At 46.1% G+C, this 14,856-nt stretch overlaps 1 protein-coding gene across 6 annotated transcripts in view; it reads left to right on the top strand.

Annotated features, from left to right (window-relative positions):
• Positions 1–14,856, top strand: part of ELMO1 (engulfment and cell motility 1) — a 910,002-nt gene that overhangs the window by 852,382 nt on the left and 42,764 nt on the right. For all 6 annotated transcript variants that reach the window (XM_063922511.1, XM_063922512.1, XM_063922514.1 and 3 more), the window contains one exon: positions 14,081–14,188. In XM_063922511.1, coding sequence (XP_063778581.1) covers positions 14,081–14,188 — 108 coding nt within the window. The remainder of the gene's footprint in view (positions 1–14,080; positions 14,189–14,856) is intronic.

Raw genomic sequence — 14,856 nt, 5'->3', positions numbered from 1 at the left:
ACGGCTGTGTCGACATGTTTGATGAGGATAATGATGTGGAGACGGAGCAGATGCCTTTAGAAGGGATGAGAGTGGATGAGCTTATGGAAAGAAATGAGTGCACGTATAGACTCCTTACATAAGAAATTTGACGACATGCCAAATGTGGGACAGCTCGTGCCTGTCCAGGCGTCTCAAAGGTCATCAGGGGCTCTGAAACGCCCGCTACCTCAGATCGCAGACGCAGATGTCGACACTGATACTGACACCAGTGTCGACGACGATGAGTCTAACCTGATGCCCACTAAGGCCATTCACTGCATGATTGAGGCAATGAAAGAGGTGTTACACATTTCTGATATAAATACAGGTACCACTAAAAAGGGTATTATGTTTGGGGAGAAAAAACTACGCGTAGTTTTTCCCCCATCAGATGAATTAAATGAAGTGTGTGAAGAAGCGTGGGCTTTCCCTGATAAAAAATTGGTAATTCCTAAGAAGGTACTAATGGCGTTCCCTTTCCCGCCAGAGGATAGGTCACGTTGGGAAACACCTCCTAGGGTGGATAAAGCGCTCACACGTTTGTCTAAAATGGTGGCACTACCGTCTCCGGATACGGCCGCCCTCAAGGAACCTGCTGATAGAAAGCAGGAGGCGATCCTGAAGTCTGTATACACACACTCAGGCATTATACTTAGGCCAGCTATTGCGTCAGCATGGATGTGCAGTGCTGCCGCTGCGTGGTCAGATAAATTGTCAGAAAATATTGACACACTAGACAGAGACACGATCCTGCTAACCATAGACCATATCAAAGACTCAGTCTTATATATGAGAGATGCACAGAGGGAAATCTGCCGGCTGGCATCTAAAGTAAGTGCATTGTCCATTTCTGCTAGGAGAGGCTTATGGACTCGCCAGTGGACAGGAGATGCAGATTCTAAAAGGCACATGGAAGTTTTGCCTTATAAGGGTGAGGAATTATTTGGGGATGGTCTCTCGGACCTAGTTTCCACAGCAACGTCTGGGAAGTCAGCATTTTTACCCCATGTCCCCTCACAGCCTAAGAAGGCGCCGTTTTATCAGGTTCAGTCCTTTCGGACCCAGAAAAACAAGCGTGGAAAAGGCGGGTCTTTTCTGTCCAGAGGCAGAAGTAGGGGGAAAAGGCTGCAACAAACAGCAGGTTCCCAGGAGCAAAAGTCCTCCCCCGCTTCTTCCAAGTCCGCCGCATGACGGTGGGGCTCCACAGGCGGAGCCAGGTACGTGGGGGGCCGCCTCAAAAATTTCAGCGATCAGTGGGCTCGCTCACAGGTGGATCCCTGGATCCTTCAAATAGTATCTCAAGGGTACAAACTGGAATTCGAGGCGTCTCCACCCCACCGGTTCCTAAAATCTGCCTTGCCGATTGCTCCCTCAGACAGGGAGGCGGTGCTAGCGGCAATTCACAAGCTGTATTCCCAGCAGTTGATAATCAAGTTACCCCTACTTCAACAAGGCCGGGGTTACTATTCCACACTATTTGTGGTGCCGAAACCGGACGGTTCGGTGAGACCCATTTTAAATTTGAAATCCTTGAACACATACATAAAAAAATTCAAGTTCAAGATGGAATCGCTCAGGGCGGTTATTGCAAGCCTGGACGAGGGGGATTACATGGTATCCCTGGACATCAAGAATGCTTACTTGCATGTCCCCATTTACCATCCTCACCAGGAGTACCTCAGATTTGTGGTACAGGATTGCCATTACCAATTCCAGACGCTGCCGTTTGGACTGTCCACGGCACCGAGGGTATTTACCAAGGTTATGGCGGAAATGATGATACTCCTTCGAAAAAAGGGAGTTTTAATTATCCCGTACTTGGACGATCTCCTAATAAAGGCGAGGTCCAAGGAACAGTTGTTGGTGGGAGTAGCACTATCTCAGGAAGTGCTGCACCAGCACGGCTGGATTCTGAATATCCCAAAGTCACAGCTGGTTCCGACGACACGTCTACTGTTCCTGGGTATGATTCTGGATACAGTCCAGAAAAAAGTGTTTCTCCCGGAGGAGAAAGCCAGGGAGTGGTCATCTCTAGTCAGAGACCTCCTGAAACCAAAACAGATATCGGTGCATCACTGCACGCGGGTCCTGGGAAAGATGGTAGCTTCTTACGAAGCAATTCCCTTCGGCAGGTTCCATGCCAGAATCTTTCAGTGGGACCTGTTGGACAAATGGTCCGGATCGCATCTTCAGATGCATCGCTTAATAGCCCTGTCTCCAAGAACCAGGGTGTCTCTACTGTGGTGGCTGCAGAGTGCCCATCTTCTAGAGGGCCGCTGGTTCGGCATACAGGACTGGGTCCTGGTGACCACGGATGCCAGCCTTCGAAGCTGGGGGGCAGTCACACGGGGAAGAAACTTCCAAGGACTATGGTCGAGTCAGGAGACTTCCCTTCACATAAATATTCTGGAACTAAGGGCCATTTACAATGCCCTAAGTCAAGCAAAATCCCTGCTCCTACACCAGCCGGTGCTGATCCAGTCAGACAACATCACGGCAGTCGCCCATGTAAATCGACAGGGCGGCACAAGAAGCAGGATGGCAATGGCAGAAGCCACAAGAATTCTCCGATGGGCGGAGAATCATGTACTAGCACTGTCAGCAGTGTTCATTCCGGGAGTGGACAACTGGGAAGCAGACTTCCTCAGCAGACACGACCTCCACCCGGGAGAGTGGGGACTTCATCCAGAAGTCTTCCAGATGCTGGTAAACCGTTGGGAAAAACCACAGGTGGACATGATGGCGTCCCGCCTCAACAAAAAGGTAAAAAGATATTGCGCCAGGTCAAGGGACCCTCAGGCGATAGCTGTGGACGCTCTAGTGACACCGTGGGTGTACCAGTCGGTTTATGTGTTCCCTCCTCTGCCTCTCATACCAAAGGTATTGAGAATAATAAGAAAGCGAGGAGTAAACACAATTCTCGTGGTTCCGGATTGGCCAAGACGAGCGTGGTACCCGGAACTTCAAGAGATGATCTCAGAGGACCCGTGGCCTCTGCCGCTCAGACAAGACCTGCTACAGCAGGGGCCCTGTCTGTTCCAAGACTTACCGCGGCTGCGTTTGACGGCATGGCGGTTGAACGCCGGATCCTGAAGGAAAAGGGTATTCCAGAAGAAGTCATTCCTACGCTTATTAAAGCCAGGAAAGATGTTACGGCAAATCATTATCACCGCATATGGCGGAAATATGTTGCATGGTGCGAGGCCGAAAAGGCCCCAACAGAGGAATTTCAACTAGGTCGATTTCTGCATTTCCTGCAAGCAGGAGTGAATATGGGCCTAAAACTAGGCTCCATTAAAGTACAGCTCTCGGCTCTGTCGATTTTCTTTCAAAAAGAACTAGCTTCAGTACCTGAAGTTCAGACATTTGTGAAAGGAGTGCTGCATATTCAGCCCCCGTTTGTGCCTCCTGTGGCACCTTGGGATCTCAACGTGGTGTTGAGTTTCTTAAAATCACATTGGTTTGAGCCACTAAAAACCTTGGATCTGAAATATCTCACGTGGAAAGTGGTCATGTTATTGGCCTTGGCTTCAGCCAGGCGAGTGTCAGAATTGGCGGCTTTATCATGTAAAAGCCCTTATCTGATTTTCCATATGGATAGGGCAGAATTGAGGACTCGTCCCCAGTTTCTCCCTAAGGTGGTGTCAGCGTTTCACCTGAACCAGCCTATTGTGGTGCCTGCGGCTACTAGGGATTTGGAGGACTCCAAGTTGCTAGACGTTGTCAGGGCCCTGAAAATATATGTTTCCAGGACGGCTGGAGTCAGAAAATCTGACTCGCTGTTTATCCTGTATGCACCCAACAAGCTGGGTGCTCCTGCTTCTAAGCAGACTATTGCTTGCTGGATTTGTAGTACAATTCAGCTTGCACATTCTGTGGCAGGCCTGCCACAGCCAAAATCTGTAAATGCCCATTCCACAAGGAAGGTGGGCTCATCTTGGGCGGCTGCCCGAGGGGTCTCGGCTTTACAACTTTGCAGAGCAGCTACTTGGTCAGGGGCAAACACGTTTGCAAAATTCTACAAATTTGATACCCTGGCTGAGGAGGACCTGGAGTTCTCTCATTCGGTGCTGCAGAGTCATCCGCACTCTCCCGCCCGTTTGGGAGCTTTGGTATAATCCCCATGGTCCTTACGGAGTTCCCAGCATCCACTAGGACGTCAGAGAAAATAAGAATTTGCTCACCGGTAATTCTATTCCTCGTAGTCCGTAGTGGATGCTGGGCGCCCATCCCAAGTGCGGATTGTCTGCAATACTTGTAAATAGTTATTGCTAACTAAAGGGTTATTGTTGAGCCATCTGTTGAGAGGCTCAGTTGTTTTCATACTGTCAAACTGGATATAGTATCACGAGTTGTACGGTGTGATTGGTGTGGCTGGTATGAGTCTTACCCGGGATTCAAAATCCTTCCTTATTATGTCAGCTCGTCCGGGCACAGTGTCCTAACTGAGGCTTGGAGGAGGGTCATAGTGGGAGGAGCCAGTGCACACCAGGTAGTCATAAATCTTTCTAGAGTGCCCAGCCTCCTTCGGAGCCCGCTATTCCCCATGGTCCTTACGGAGTTCCCAGCATCCACTACGGACTACGAGAAATAGAATTACCGGTGAGTAAATTCTTATTTTTTCAATTCTGTAAAGATTGGATGGTGCGTTATCACCTTACATTTATCACTGCTTGATCGCTTCTCCAGGTTAATACTTCTGCCCCAGTATCTGTGAAATGTGAATCCACAAGATGCAGTTGTATGCCCAGTTTGTGTTAGATGGTTACCAAAAACTATAGAATGCATGCAGTCTGCAATCCTGAATAATAGTTGTGTGTAGAGCCGAATTAAGGATATAGGGGGCCCGGGGCACTTCAGACAATGGGGCCCCTAATAAGAGATAGGCAGATGAATTTTTTATATATATATATATATATATATATATATATATATACATACAGTATATATATATATATATATAAATATATATATATAAACAAACACACACACACACGGAGCTACTAATTAGTCATTGGGGAGAGTCCCGGTCCAAGGGGGTTATTCTGAGTTGATCGCAGCAGGAATTTTGTTAGCAGTTGGGCAAAACCATGTGCACTGCAGGGGAGGCAGATATAACATGTGCAGAAAGAGTAAGATTTGGGTGGGTTATTTTGTTTCTGTGCAGGGTAAATACTGGCTGCTTTATTTTTACACTGCAATTTAGATTGCAGACTGAATACACCACACCCAAATCTAACTCTCTGCAAATGTTATATCTGCTTCACCTGCAGTGCACATGGTTTTGCCCAACTGCTAACAAAATTCCTGCTGCGATCAACTCCGAATTACCCCACAAGTACGCTCTATATATATATATATATATATATATATATATATATAGTTGACCCAGAGCCTAAAATTTACATTTATACCACCAGGAAAGAATAAAACAGTACAGCCAGCCTTACTTGGTCAGGCTGCTGTGACAGAGACACAGGAGAGCGAGAGCCTCTACCTCTGCTGTCTCCACGCTGCCAGGCAATGGGACCTGTCTTCTTCCTCCCTGCACTGTGCAGGCTGCTGCTTCAAACACTTTTGGACAGCTGAGCCGTCGCTCAGCTGTCCTGTACTGTCTGCTATGCGGCACCGGCGGCTACTAATTTGCCTGCCAGTGCTGCTGGGAGCACTGCAGATCGGATCGGTAAAGATCCGATCTGTGGCGGATGGCGAGGGGGCCCTTTTAGAAAGGGGGGACCGGGGTACTTACCCCCAGGGCCCCCCCACCTTAATCCGGCACTAGTACTGTGTATTTGCATAATTCAGATATTATGATCGAGCAGAGTAATATATTTGTCCAAAGGAATCAATTGATAACAGCAAATTAAACAATGACAAAGTGCATATCTTTGCTGAAACTTTCCATGTTAGATCTTGCAATAAATGATGAAGTTATTATTGCTGGACCTATGGGGGCAACCATTGCCAACATGAATATGTAATATACAAACTGATAGATATGAACAAGCACTACAGAAATCTGTTCACTTGTTCATGTACTTATGTCTAGCATCATACAGAAACTGCCGGCTCCCTTGTTTTACCAGCAAATTAAACACACTGTTTAAGAGCTTGTTTATCGGCACAAAGTCATCAAAGGTAACAACTTAATTCTTGTTACACAACAGTGCTTAATCTAGAGAAATCTGTGCTTTGGGGGTAATTCCAAGTTGATCGCAGCAGGAAATTTTTTAGCAGTTGGGCAAAACCATGTGCACTGCAGGGGGGCAGATATAACATGTGCAGAGAGAGAGAGATTTGGGTGGGGTGAGTTCAATCTGCAATCTAAATTGCAGTGTAAAAATAAAGCAGCCAGTATTTACTCTGCACAGAAACAATATAACCCACCCAAATCTAACTCTCTCTGCACATGTTATATCTGCCACTACTGCAGTGCACATGGTTTTGCCCAACTGCTAAAAAATTTCCTGCTGCGATCAACTTGGAATTACCCCCTTAGTGCGGTTCCTCCTTCTCATATGAGACAGGATCTAAAGTTCTATGTTGTGCGGGCGTCTCTTACATAACTTCTAGCCTGTGACTATTCCTTATAGAATACCAGTATGCAATCACAACAAAGCTATCTGTCTAAATAGTTACTTTGGTTTGTTTCATTTGTCAAGACTCCAAGTTCTAGTGACAGAGGCCAAAATAAGGTAATAATATCCCTCAAAGTCACCTCGCCAGCATACAGGTTGTTGGCTCAAACTCTTTTAATCATAATGTCAAATTCTATTTTAATGCCATCAACATACTCCAGTGAGAACTGTTATTTCAATCCTATATCATCCTGCATAGGATTACTCACTATTTGGACAGAGGCCATCTAGTCACTTCCTATAAATCAAATGAACAGACGTCAGTATGTTCCTGCCCACATTTAATCCTGTAGTCCACTTCAAATACTGTATCATCTATCCGCTCTAATCTCAGGAACACAGCTGAGATTGACATCAGATGTTTCTTGGACCTTGGTGACACTGTAAGCAGGATTGTTTCAGTGTATCATTCACGTTTTCACTCATTACTTTTCGATTTGAGTAAGTGTTGAATATGAGACAGCTAAATACTCCTCTGATAATAACCAATATCATTATAGCATACAGGAAAATGCAATCCTTATTCTATGTTATATAGATGATATGCAGGAGTTCTGTGCCAATATAAAAACACAATGTTGTAGTGGAATGTCAGATGTGGCTTCTAATACCTGTCTGTAATCATTTGTAGTATACTGGGGTCACCCACTCTCACCTTCAGGGTGTTAGGCACTCTGCAGGTAATCCAGGAGTGCAGGAAATCTCTCCCCTACCTCTTTTCCTGGGGTTGGCATAACGCATTCAAGGGCGAGGAGTCTAATGGGAGTTATGATGTAAAGAATGCAGTACTGAAGCAGAGAGAAAAGAGGAAACAAGAGCTTGGGGGCACGGGCAGAGGAGCAAGGTTATGGTAGAGCCAGATTGGTACACAGGAGTCCACACGGGAGGAGTAACAGTTATTGTAGGCAACAGAGTCACTGAGTCTACACACTGGGAGATAGACCAAGATTTGGCAAAGAAATGTGATGATTAAATAGGGCACAAAACCCTGTGATTGGTTACAGAAGTCAGCTGAGGGTAAGCTAGAGAACTGCAGCTACTGTATATGAGGTTACAGTAAGATGTCTGCATCCATAATAGGAGACAAATTATGGAGTTTCAGGGGCTACACCATGGTACTGTATCAGTGAACTAAACAAATGAAGTGTTGATATTTCCCATGCTATTTTCTCAGAGACTGACCTGCTGCTGGACTTTGCTTCCTTGCCTGACATTATGGATGTGTTTTACAGGCACTATAAGATTGCATGTAACAAATAATAGGATTTTAATACCTACCGGTAAATCCTTTTCTCTTAGGCCGTAGAGGATGCTGGGGACACCAAAAGAACCATGGGGTATAGATAGGATCCGCAGGAGACATGGGCACTTTAAGACTTTCAAAAGGGGTGTGCACTGGCTCCTCCCTCTATCCCCCTCCTCCAGACTCCAGTTATAGGAACTGTGCTCAGGGAGACGGACATATTTCAAGGAAAGTGTCACACGCCATAGGCGGCGTTCACCACGCTTACCCCTGCGTGCCTGCTGGTCTGTGTTGTGGCCTCCGCCTTCGGTGGTCCACGGGCTCCGGCGTCTGGCTGGCGCGGTTCCCGGCAGTTTTCCGGGGCAGGGGTGCCGCCATGACACCCGGCATCATTTGGGCGGGGAGCAGGTGACGTCATCAGACTGTTCCACCAATCCAGCGGAGGCGCGAGATTCAAAGTCAGACGCCGGGCAGAGCCTCGGCGCCTGAGTATCGTCTTTTCCCCTGACGTGGATGCCAGTGCTCTTGTTCCCGACGTATCTCTCTGCAGTCGTACCCCAGTGTCTCCGGCACTTCCAGATGCCAGTTGCTGCACAGTTCAGCGTATACTGCAGCTGGTGTGTTTCTCTGCAATCCAGTCACCAGTGCTTCTTGGAGTCAGTGTATACTGCGGCTGGTGTGTTTCTCTGCAATCCAGTCACCAGTGCTTCTTGGAGTCAGCGTATACTGCGGCTGGTGTGTTTCTCTGCAGTCCAGTCACCAGTGCTTCTTGGAGTCAGCGTATACTGCGGCTGGTGTGTTTCTCTGCAATCCGGACACCAGTGCTTCTTGGAGTCAGCGTGTGCTGTGGGCTAATCACCGCTCTCAAGTTCTACAAATCATCAGTGTCTTTAATCACCGCTCACAAGTTCTACAAATCATCAGTATCTTTAATCACCCCTCTCAAGTTCTACAAATCAACAGTGTCTTTAATCACCGCTCACAAGTTCTACAAATCATCAGTATCTTTAATCACCGCTCCCAAGTTCTACAAATCAACAGTGTCTTTAATCACCGCTCACAAGTTCTACAAATCATCAGTATCTTTAATCACCGCTCTCAAGTTCTACAAATCATCAGTGTCTTTAATCACTGTTCTCAAGTTATACAAATCATCAGTGTCCTTAACCACCGTTCTCAAGTTCCACAAATTATCAGTTTCTTTAACCACCGTTCTCAAGCTCTACAAATCATCAGTGTCTTTAACCACCGTTCACCAGTTCTTCAAATCACCTGTATCTTTCAAAACATCGCTTACAAGTTCTTCAGTCATTATTATCCTGTACCAACACTCACAAGTACTTCTTTTCCTGGAATCCTCAGCATTGCTTACAAGTTCTCCTATAGGTCTGGACATTTCCCCATACGTTCCTTCTCTGCTACGTGACATTGTGTTGCTCTTTTCCTACAATAAAGTTCTTTAATATTTTCACCAAGCTTTACTGTCAGAGTCCTGTATGAGGAAGACCTATATTAAGCCATCCCTGTTCCGACCCAACTGTGGTTCCTCTCCCCTACCATCGGGAGAACCCCCGAGTTCACAACACCCCCAACCTAGGTCAGTGACCGAAAGGATTTATTGTTAAACTAAGGTGATATGCATACCAGCACACACCTCAAGCTCGCTGCACAATGCGGTATTCAACAGAACACAAGCCAACGGCATGAACAATTTCAGCAACAGGCTGACTATAAACAGAACACAACAGGTGTGTAACTATAACTTATAACTGCAGATACAGTACGCACTGGGACGGGCGCCCAGCATCCTATACGGACTAAGATAAAAGGATTTACCGGTAGGTATTAAAATCCTATTTTCTCATACGTCCTAGAGGATGCTGGGGACACCAAAAGAACCATGGGGTTATACCAAAGCTCTAGAACGGGCGGGAGAGTGCGGATGACTCTGTAGCACCGATTGACCAAACTTGAGGTCTTCATCGGCCAGGGTATCAAACTTGTAAAACTTCGCAAAAGTATTCGAACCCTTACCAAAGAAACCGCTCTGCAAAGCTGTAATGCCGAGACCCCTCGGGCAGCCGCCCAGGACGAGCCCACCTTTCTAGTAGAATGGGCCTTCACCGATTTCGGCAACGGTAATCCCGTCGTGGAATGAGCATGCTGAATCGTGTTACAAATCCAGCGTGCAATGGTCTGTTTGGAAGCAGGACACCCAATCTTGTTGGGATCATACAGGACAAACAGAGCTTCGGTTTTCCTAACCCGACATGGCCTCTGATAAGAGCTTTTCCCTAACCCGCCTGCTCATGGTTATTCAGCTACAGCCGACTAGGCAGGGATCACAAGATCCAGGCTGCCCATAAAGGTAAGCAGGGTAGCACCATATTTAGAAAACGCAAATTATATGTTAAGGGGACAGAGGTTTGCTGAGGTTTTTGAGTCGAATGTATCATCTATCTGCAATATTTTCTGCGTTTGTCATTAGTCAAGGATATCATTAATAATATCCTTGATAATGATATCCATGATATCATCAAGGATACTTAATGTAAAAACTGGATCTAATTTATTTAGTGGACAAAAGACTTGATAAATAGGCCCTTTAAAGTCTGCATATCCTAATACACAGGGATTAGGGGTTCTACAGTGTAGCACTCCACTACCGTACACTCTGTTCTTTCCTGAGCCTCTGCTATCACTGAGCTATCTCACATTAAGCCCTTCTTGCTTTTGTTTTTTCTTTTTTTTATGTACTTTTAACTTGTTAGGGCGGTTGGATTCTTTTATTGAAACTGTTACTGAAAGCCGAAATCTGGGTTTGCAATTCACTGCTCATGTATGAACAGGTCACGTTTGTGCAGATGCATTCGGTACTGCTGGGGATCCAGAGCATCATTAAGCTGTCCTGGCAAATTCTTCTAATTAAATTGTGGCAATACGAGGTTTTGTTGTCACTGCTTTATGATAAATAGGCCCTGTATCCCTAATAGAGTAATTTCCTGGAATGCTTGTAGCTGTTACAGACAGTGATTTGTTTTTTGGCTGTTCTCCTGTCTGGGATACCAGTTATTTATTTATTTATTTATTTATTTATTAACAGTTTCTTATATAGTGCAGCAAATTCTTTTGCGCTTTACAATTAGAAACAACAATGATGAAACAAAACTGGGTAATAACAATTAGTCATAGAGGTAGGAAGGCCTTGCTCACAAGTTTACAATCAATAGTGAAATAGGCATTGATACACAAGGATAAGTGCTATCACATAATTGTCCACCAGATTGCAAAGGTTCTTGGTGGGCTGTATGCATGAGTGCCGATTCCGTGGGTGCTCCCGGGCCTGAGCACCCACGGAAAATTTTAAGCACCCACCAGGTCCGTCGGCACTACTTGTGTGCAGCCAGCCAACCCATCTTCACCCCCGACTGGCTAGCAATGTGACGAGCTGACGTAACACCGCACATCCCTCCCGCCTGCCCTGCACTTTCTCCCGCTTCCGCCACCCAGCGCTGTCCACCCGCATTGCACTGTCTCCTGCGTCCATCCGCCCACCCTGCGCTGTCCTCCCTCTTCCGCCTACCCTGCGCTGTCCTCCCGTCTGCGATCCGCCAACCGCCCTTCACACACATGATGCAGGGACATTGCAAGTGGAGGGGGGTGGCTGGATTGAAAGGGGGCAGTAGATAGGGCTGGTAGGGAGGAACATTAGACTGTAGAAGGGTGGACACTGGGCTGGATGAGGGAGGGACACTGTGACTTAACTGGCTGTGGGGTTCTTGCTGGGGGCAGCTAGATGGGGCAGTGGGCTGGCTGGGTGAGACATTGGGCTGGCAGGGTGGGAGACACTGCGATGGGAGGCAGTAAGATGGTGGGGGACATTGTGAATGGGTGGGCACTGGGCAGGATGAGAAGGGGGCAGTAAGATGGGCAAGGTGTGCTGGCTGAGATAGGGGGGAGACACTTGTTTGGGGGGCAGTAATGATGGGGGACACTGGGCTGGTGAAGGAGCAGACACTGAGATGGGAGCACTGACCTGCTGCTGATACATTCCTGCCTGGCCCCGCACACTTGCTGGCAACGAGCAAGACACCCAGCCCATGAAACCCCAGGCAGTGAGTATGACATCCAGTGCGTGAAACCCTTGGCAATGAGCAGGTAATTTAAAAGTGATTAGCAGCTTTACTGTCGGGCATAATGTATCACGGGTGTTGCGGTGTGTGGCATAAAATGGTGCAGGGGGCATTACTGTGTGAGGCCTAATATGGTGGAATTTATTCTTTTCCCTGTGGTGGCCGAGGTCTGTTGGTGCATGGTCAAAAACTGGGGTATAAGGTAGTGTATTCCTGCAAGGCCATGCCCATTTTAGCAAGACCACGCCCCCTCACCGGGAGAGTCACAGGCTTGAACACCCACCAGTAAAAACATAAATCAGCACCTCTGGCTGTATGATATAGTCACACAGCAATGATGAACCAGGGTCAGGAGGAAGGGAAAGTGAAGGAAGAGAAGATATGTAAGTATATGTGTGGATTGTACAGTGGGGATATAATTAGATAGGAAAGCTTATGAAGGTTATGTGGGCAGTTCTGGAATTTGATAAGCTTGTCTGAAGAGGTGAGGCTGCATTCAGAGTGGATTGTAGTGGTAAGAGTCTCTTTTTGGTAAGACCAGTAAGAAGATAATTGCAATAATCAATGCGGGAGATAATGAGAGCACGGATTAGAGTTTTTGCAGAGTCTTGTGTAAGGTGTGGTCGTATTTTGGATATGTTAGATGCATGTAACATGATTTTGAGACAGATTGAATGTGGGGAACAAAGGACAGTTCAGAGTCAAGTATGACACCTAGGCAGCGAGCTTGTGGAGTAGGATTGATTGTCGAGTTCTCAACAGTGATAGAGATATCAGGTTGGTGACTACTATTGGTCGGTGGAAATATAATTTACTCTTTTGGAAATATTAAGTTTGAGGTGGTGGAATGACATCTAAGATGAAACGGCAGAGAGGCATTCAGTGACACAGATCGATACAGAAGGTGACAAATCTGGGAATGATAGATAGATTTGAGTATCATCTTCGTACAGTTATGATTACAGATCAGATCAAAGGCCACAGACGAGTTCACAGACAGTACTTTAACCAATTGTCCTGATTTGAAATTGAAAATTTGCAGCTGGTATTCTTCGTGTTTGCTGTTTGAGGTTTGTCATTTGTGGTTCACTTTGGCCTGATCTCTTTAATTGATCAAAAAATTGAGATTTTATGGTGAATACTTAAACAAATTTTTCTACAGCTGGGTGAATAATCTCTACTATAGGGGGGGGGGGGGGGTTCAGACCTGATCGCTGGGCTGCTAACTTTGCTGTCCAGTATTCAGATAGTCGCTGCCCAAGGGGGAGTGTAAATACGCCATGCAAGTGTGCGATTGCATGTGTACGCTGAGTTGAAAAATGCAGTGTGTGCAGTCTCTGCGCAGCCCAGAACTTATTCCTCCAGTGCGATGAGAACAGGCTGATCGGGGGCCGGAGCTGACGTCAGACACCCTCCCTGAAAACGCTTTGGAACGCCTGCCTTTTTCTAGACACTCCCAGTAAATGGTCAGTTACCAACCACAAACGGCCGTTTCCTGTCAAACACCCATGCAATCTGAATTTTTGCACTATCCTGTTGCTGACCGTCGATGCCCGTTGTTGGCTGATGCGCATGCGCATTGCGATGCATGCACAGTCTATTTCTGATCTCCTGCTGTGCGAAAACGCACAGCAGCGTTCAGGTCTGAATCACCCCCATAGACTGAATAGGGTGTCAGCTGTTAGAAAGAGGACCCTGTTCTCAAGTGAACTATCCTTGACAGCGTTCTAGAAGTAAGTTCTCTAGATGAGTAAACTTGAGATCTCACACATCCAGATGCCCATATAGCATAATTTAAATCGATAGCTGGAGTTAAACAAATAAGTACTTTTCTATGTTCATATGCCATGTTTCATTTCCTTTAACAAGTGCAATTTTATACGTGAAGAAGGGGGATTTACTGTAGATGTCTTATTTTAATGAATTTTCAGACCTCATTCTAAGATAAAATATTGATATATATACTGTCCATGTACCTTGAATTTTTGCATTATTATACAGGTACTTTTATTTCAGTTTACAAATTGTATTATTTTATTTTGCAGATAAGTTTTGGTATTGCCGACTTTCGCCCAATCATAAAGTGTTACACTATGGAGATGTAGAGGAGAGTACTCAAGGAGAGATTCCACATGATAATTTACAAGACAAATGTAAGTTTCTAGAATTATAATTGCAAAATCACAAACATCCAAGACAATATTATAGACATAAGGTGGGTGTTCCATGACTTCAGCAATTTGAATGTGCTACAAGTCTTGTGTATTGTGTGAGTCTCAAACATATTGGAGGTTATTCAGGTTTGTTAGCAAACCAAAAAAGCACACTAATGGGCAAAACCACGTGCACTGCAGGTGGGGCAGATGTAACATGTGCAGAGAGAGTTAGATTTGGGTGGGGTGTGTTCAAACTGAAATCTAAATTGCAGTGTAAAAATAAAGCAGCCAGTATTTACCCTGCACAGAAACAATATAACCCACCCAAATGTAACTCTCTCTGCAAATGTTATATCTGCCCCACCTGCAGTGCACATGGTTTTGCCCATTAGTGTGCTTTTTTGGTTTGCTAACAAACATGAATAACCCCCAATGGTAGTAAATGCACTTGAAATCACCAACAGTAAAATACAAGTGGGTGGAAGTGAACATTAATGTGCCTGTTGACATATAGCTTTAGTGTGCCCCTCTGATTATACAGTACTGTAGAAAGTTGATTGCATGTGTGATAGGCCCTACACACTGGCCGATCCGCCACCGAGCTACCCTACGGCGGATACGGGCGACCCGGCGGCGGAGGGGCAGTGACGGGGGGAGTGAAGTTT

Source organism: Pseudophryne corroboree, chromosome 5, assembly GCF_028390025.1.
Source record: "Pseudophryne corroboree isolate aPseCor3 chromosome 5, aPseCor3.hap2, whole genome shotgun sequence".
NCBI lineage: Eukaryota > Metazoa > Chordata > Amphibia > Anura > Myobatrachidae > Pseudophryne > Pseudophryne corroboree.
The sequence above is the reverse complement of the archived record's forward strand: the minus strand, read 5'-3'. Positions and strand labels throughout refer to the sequence as shown.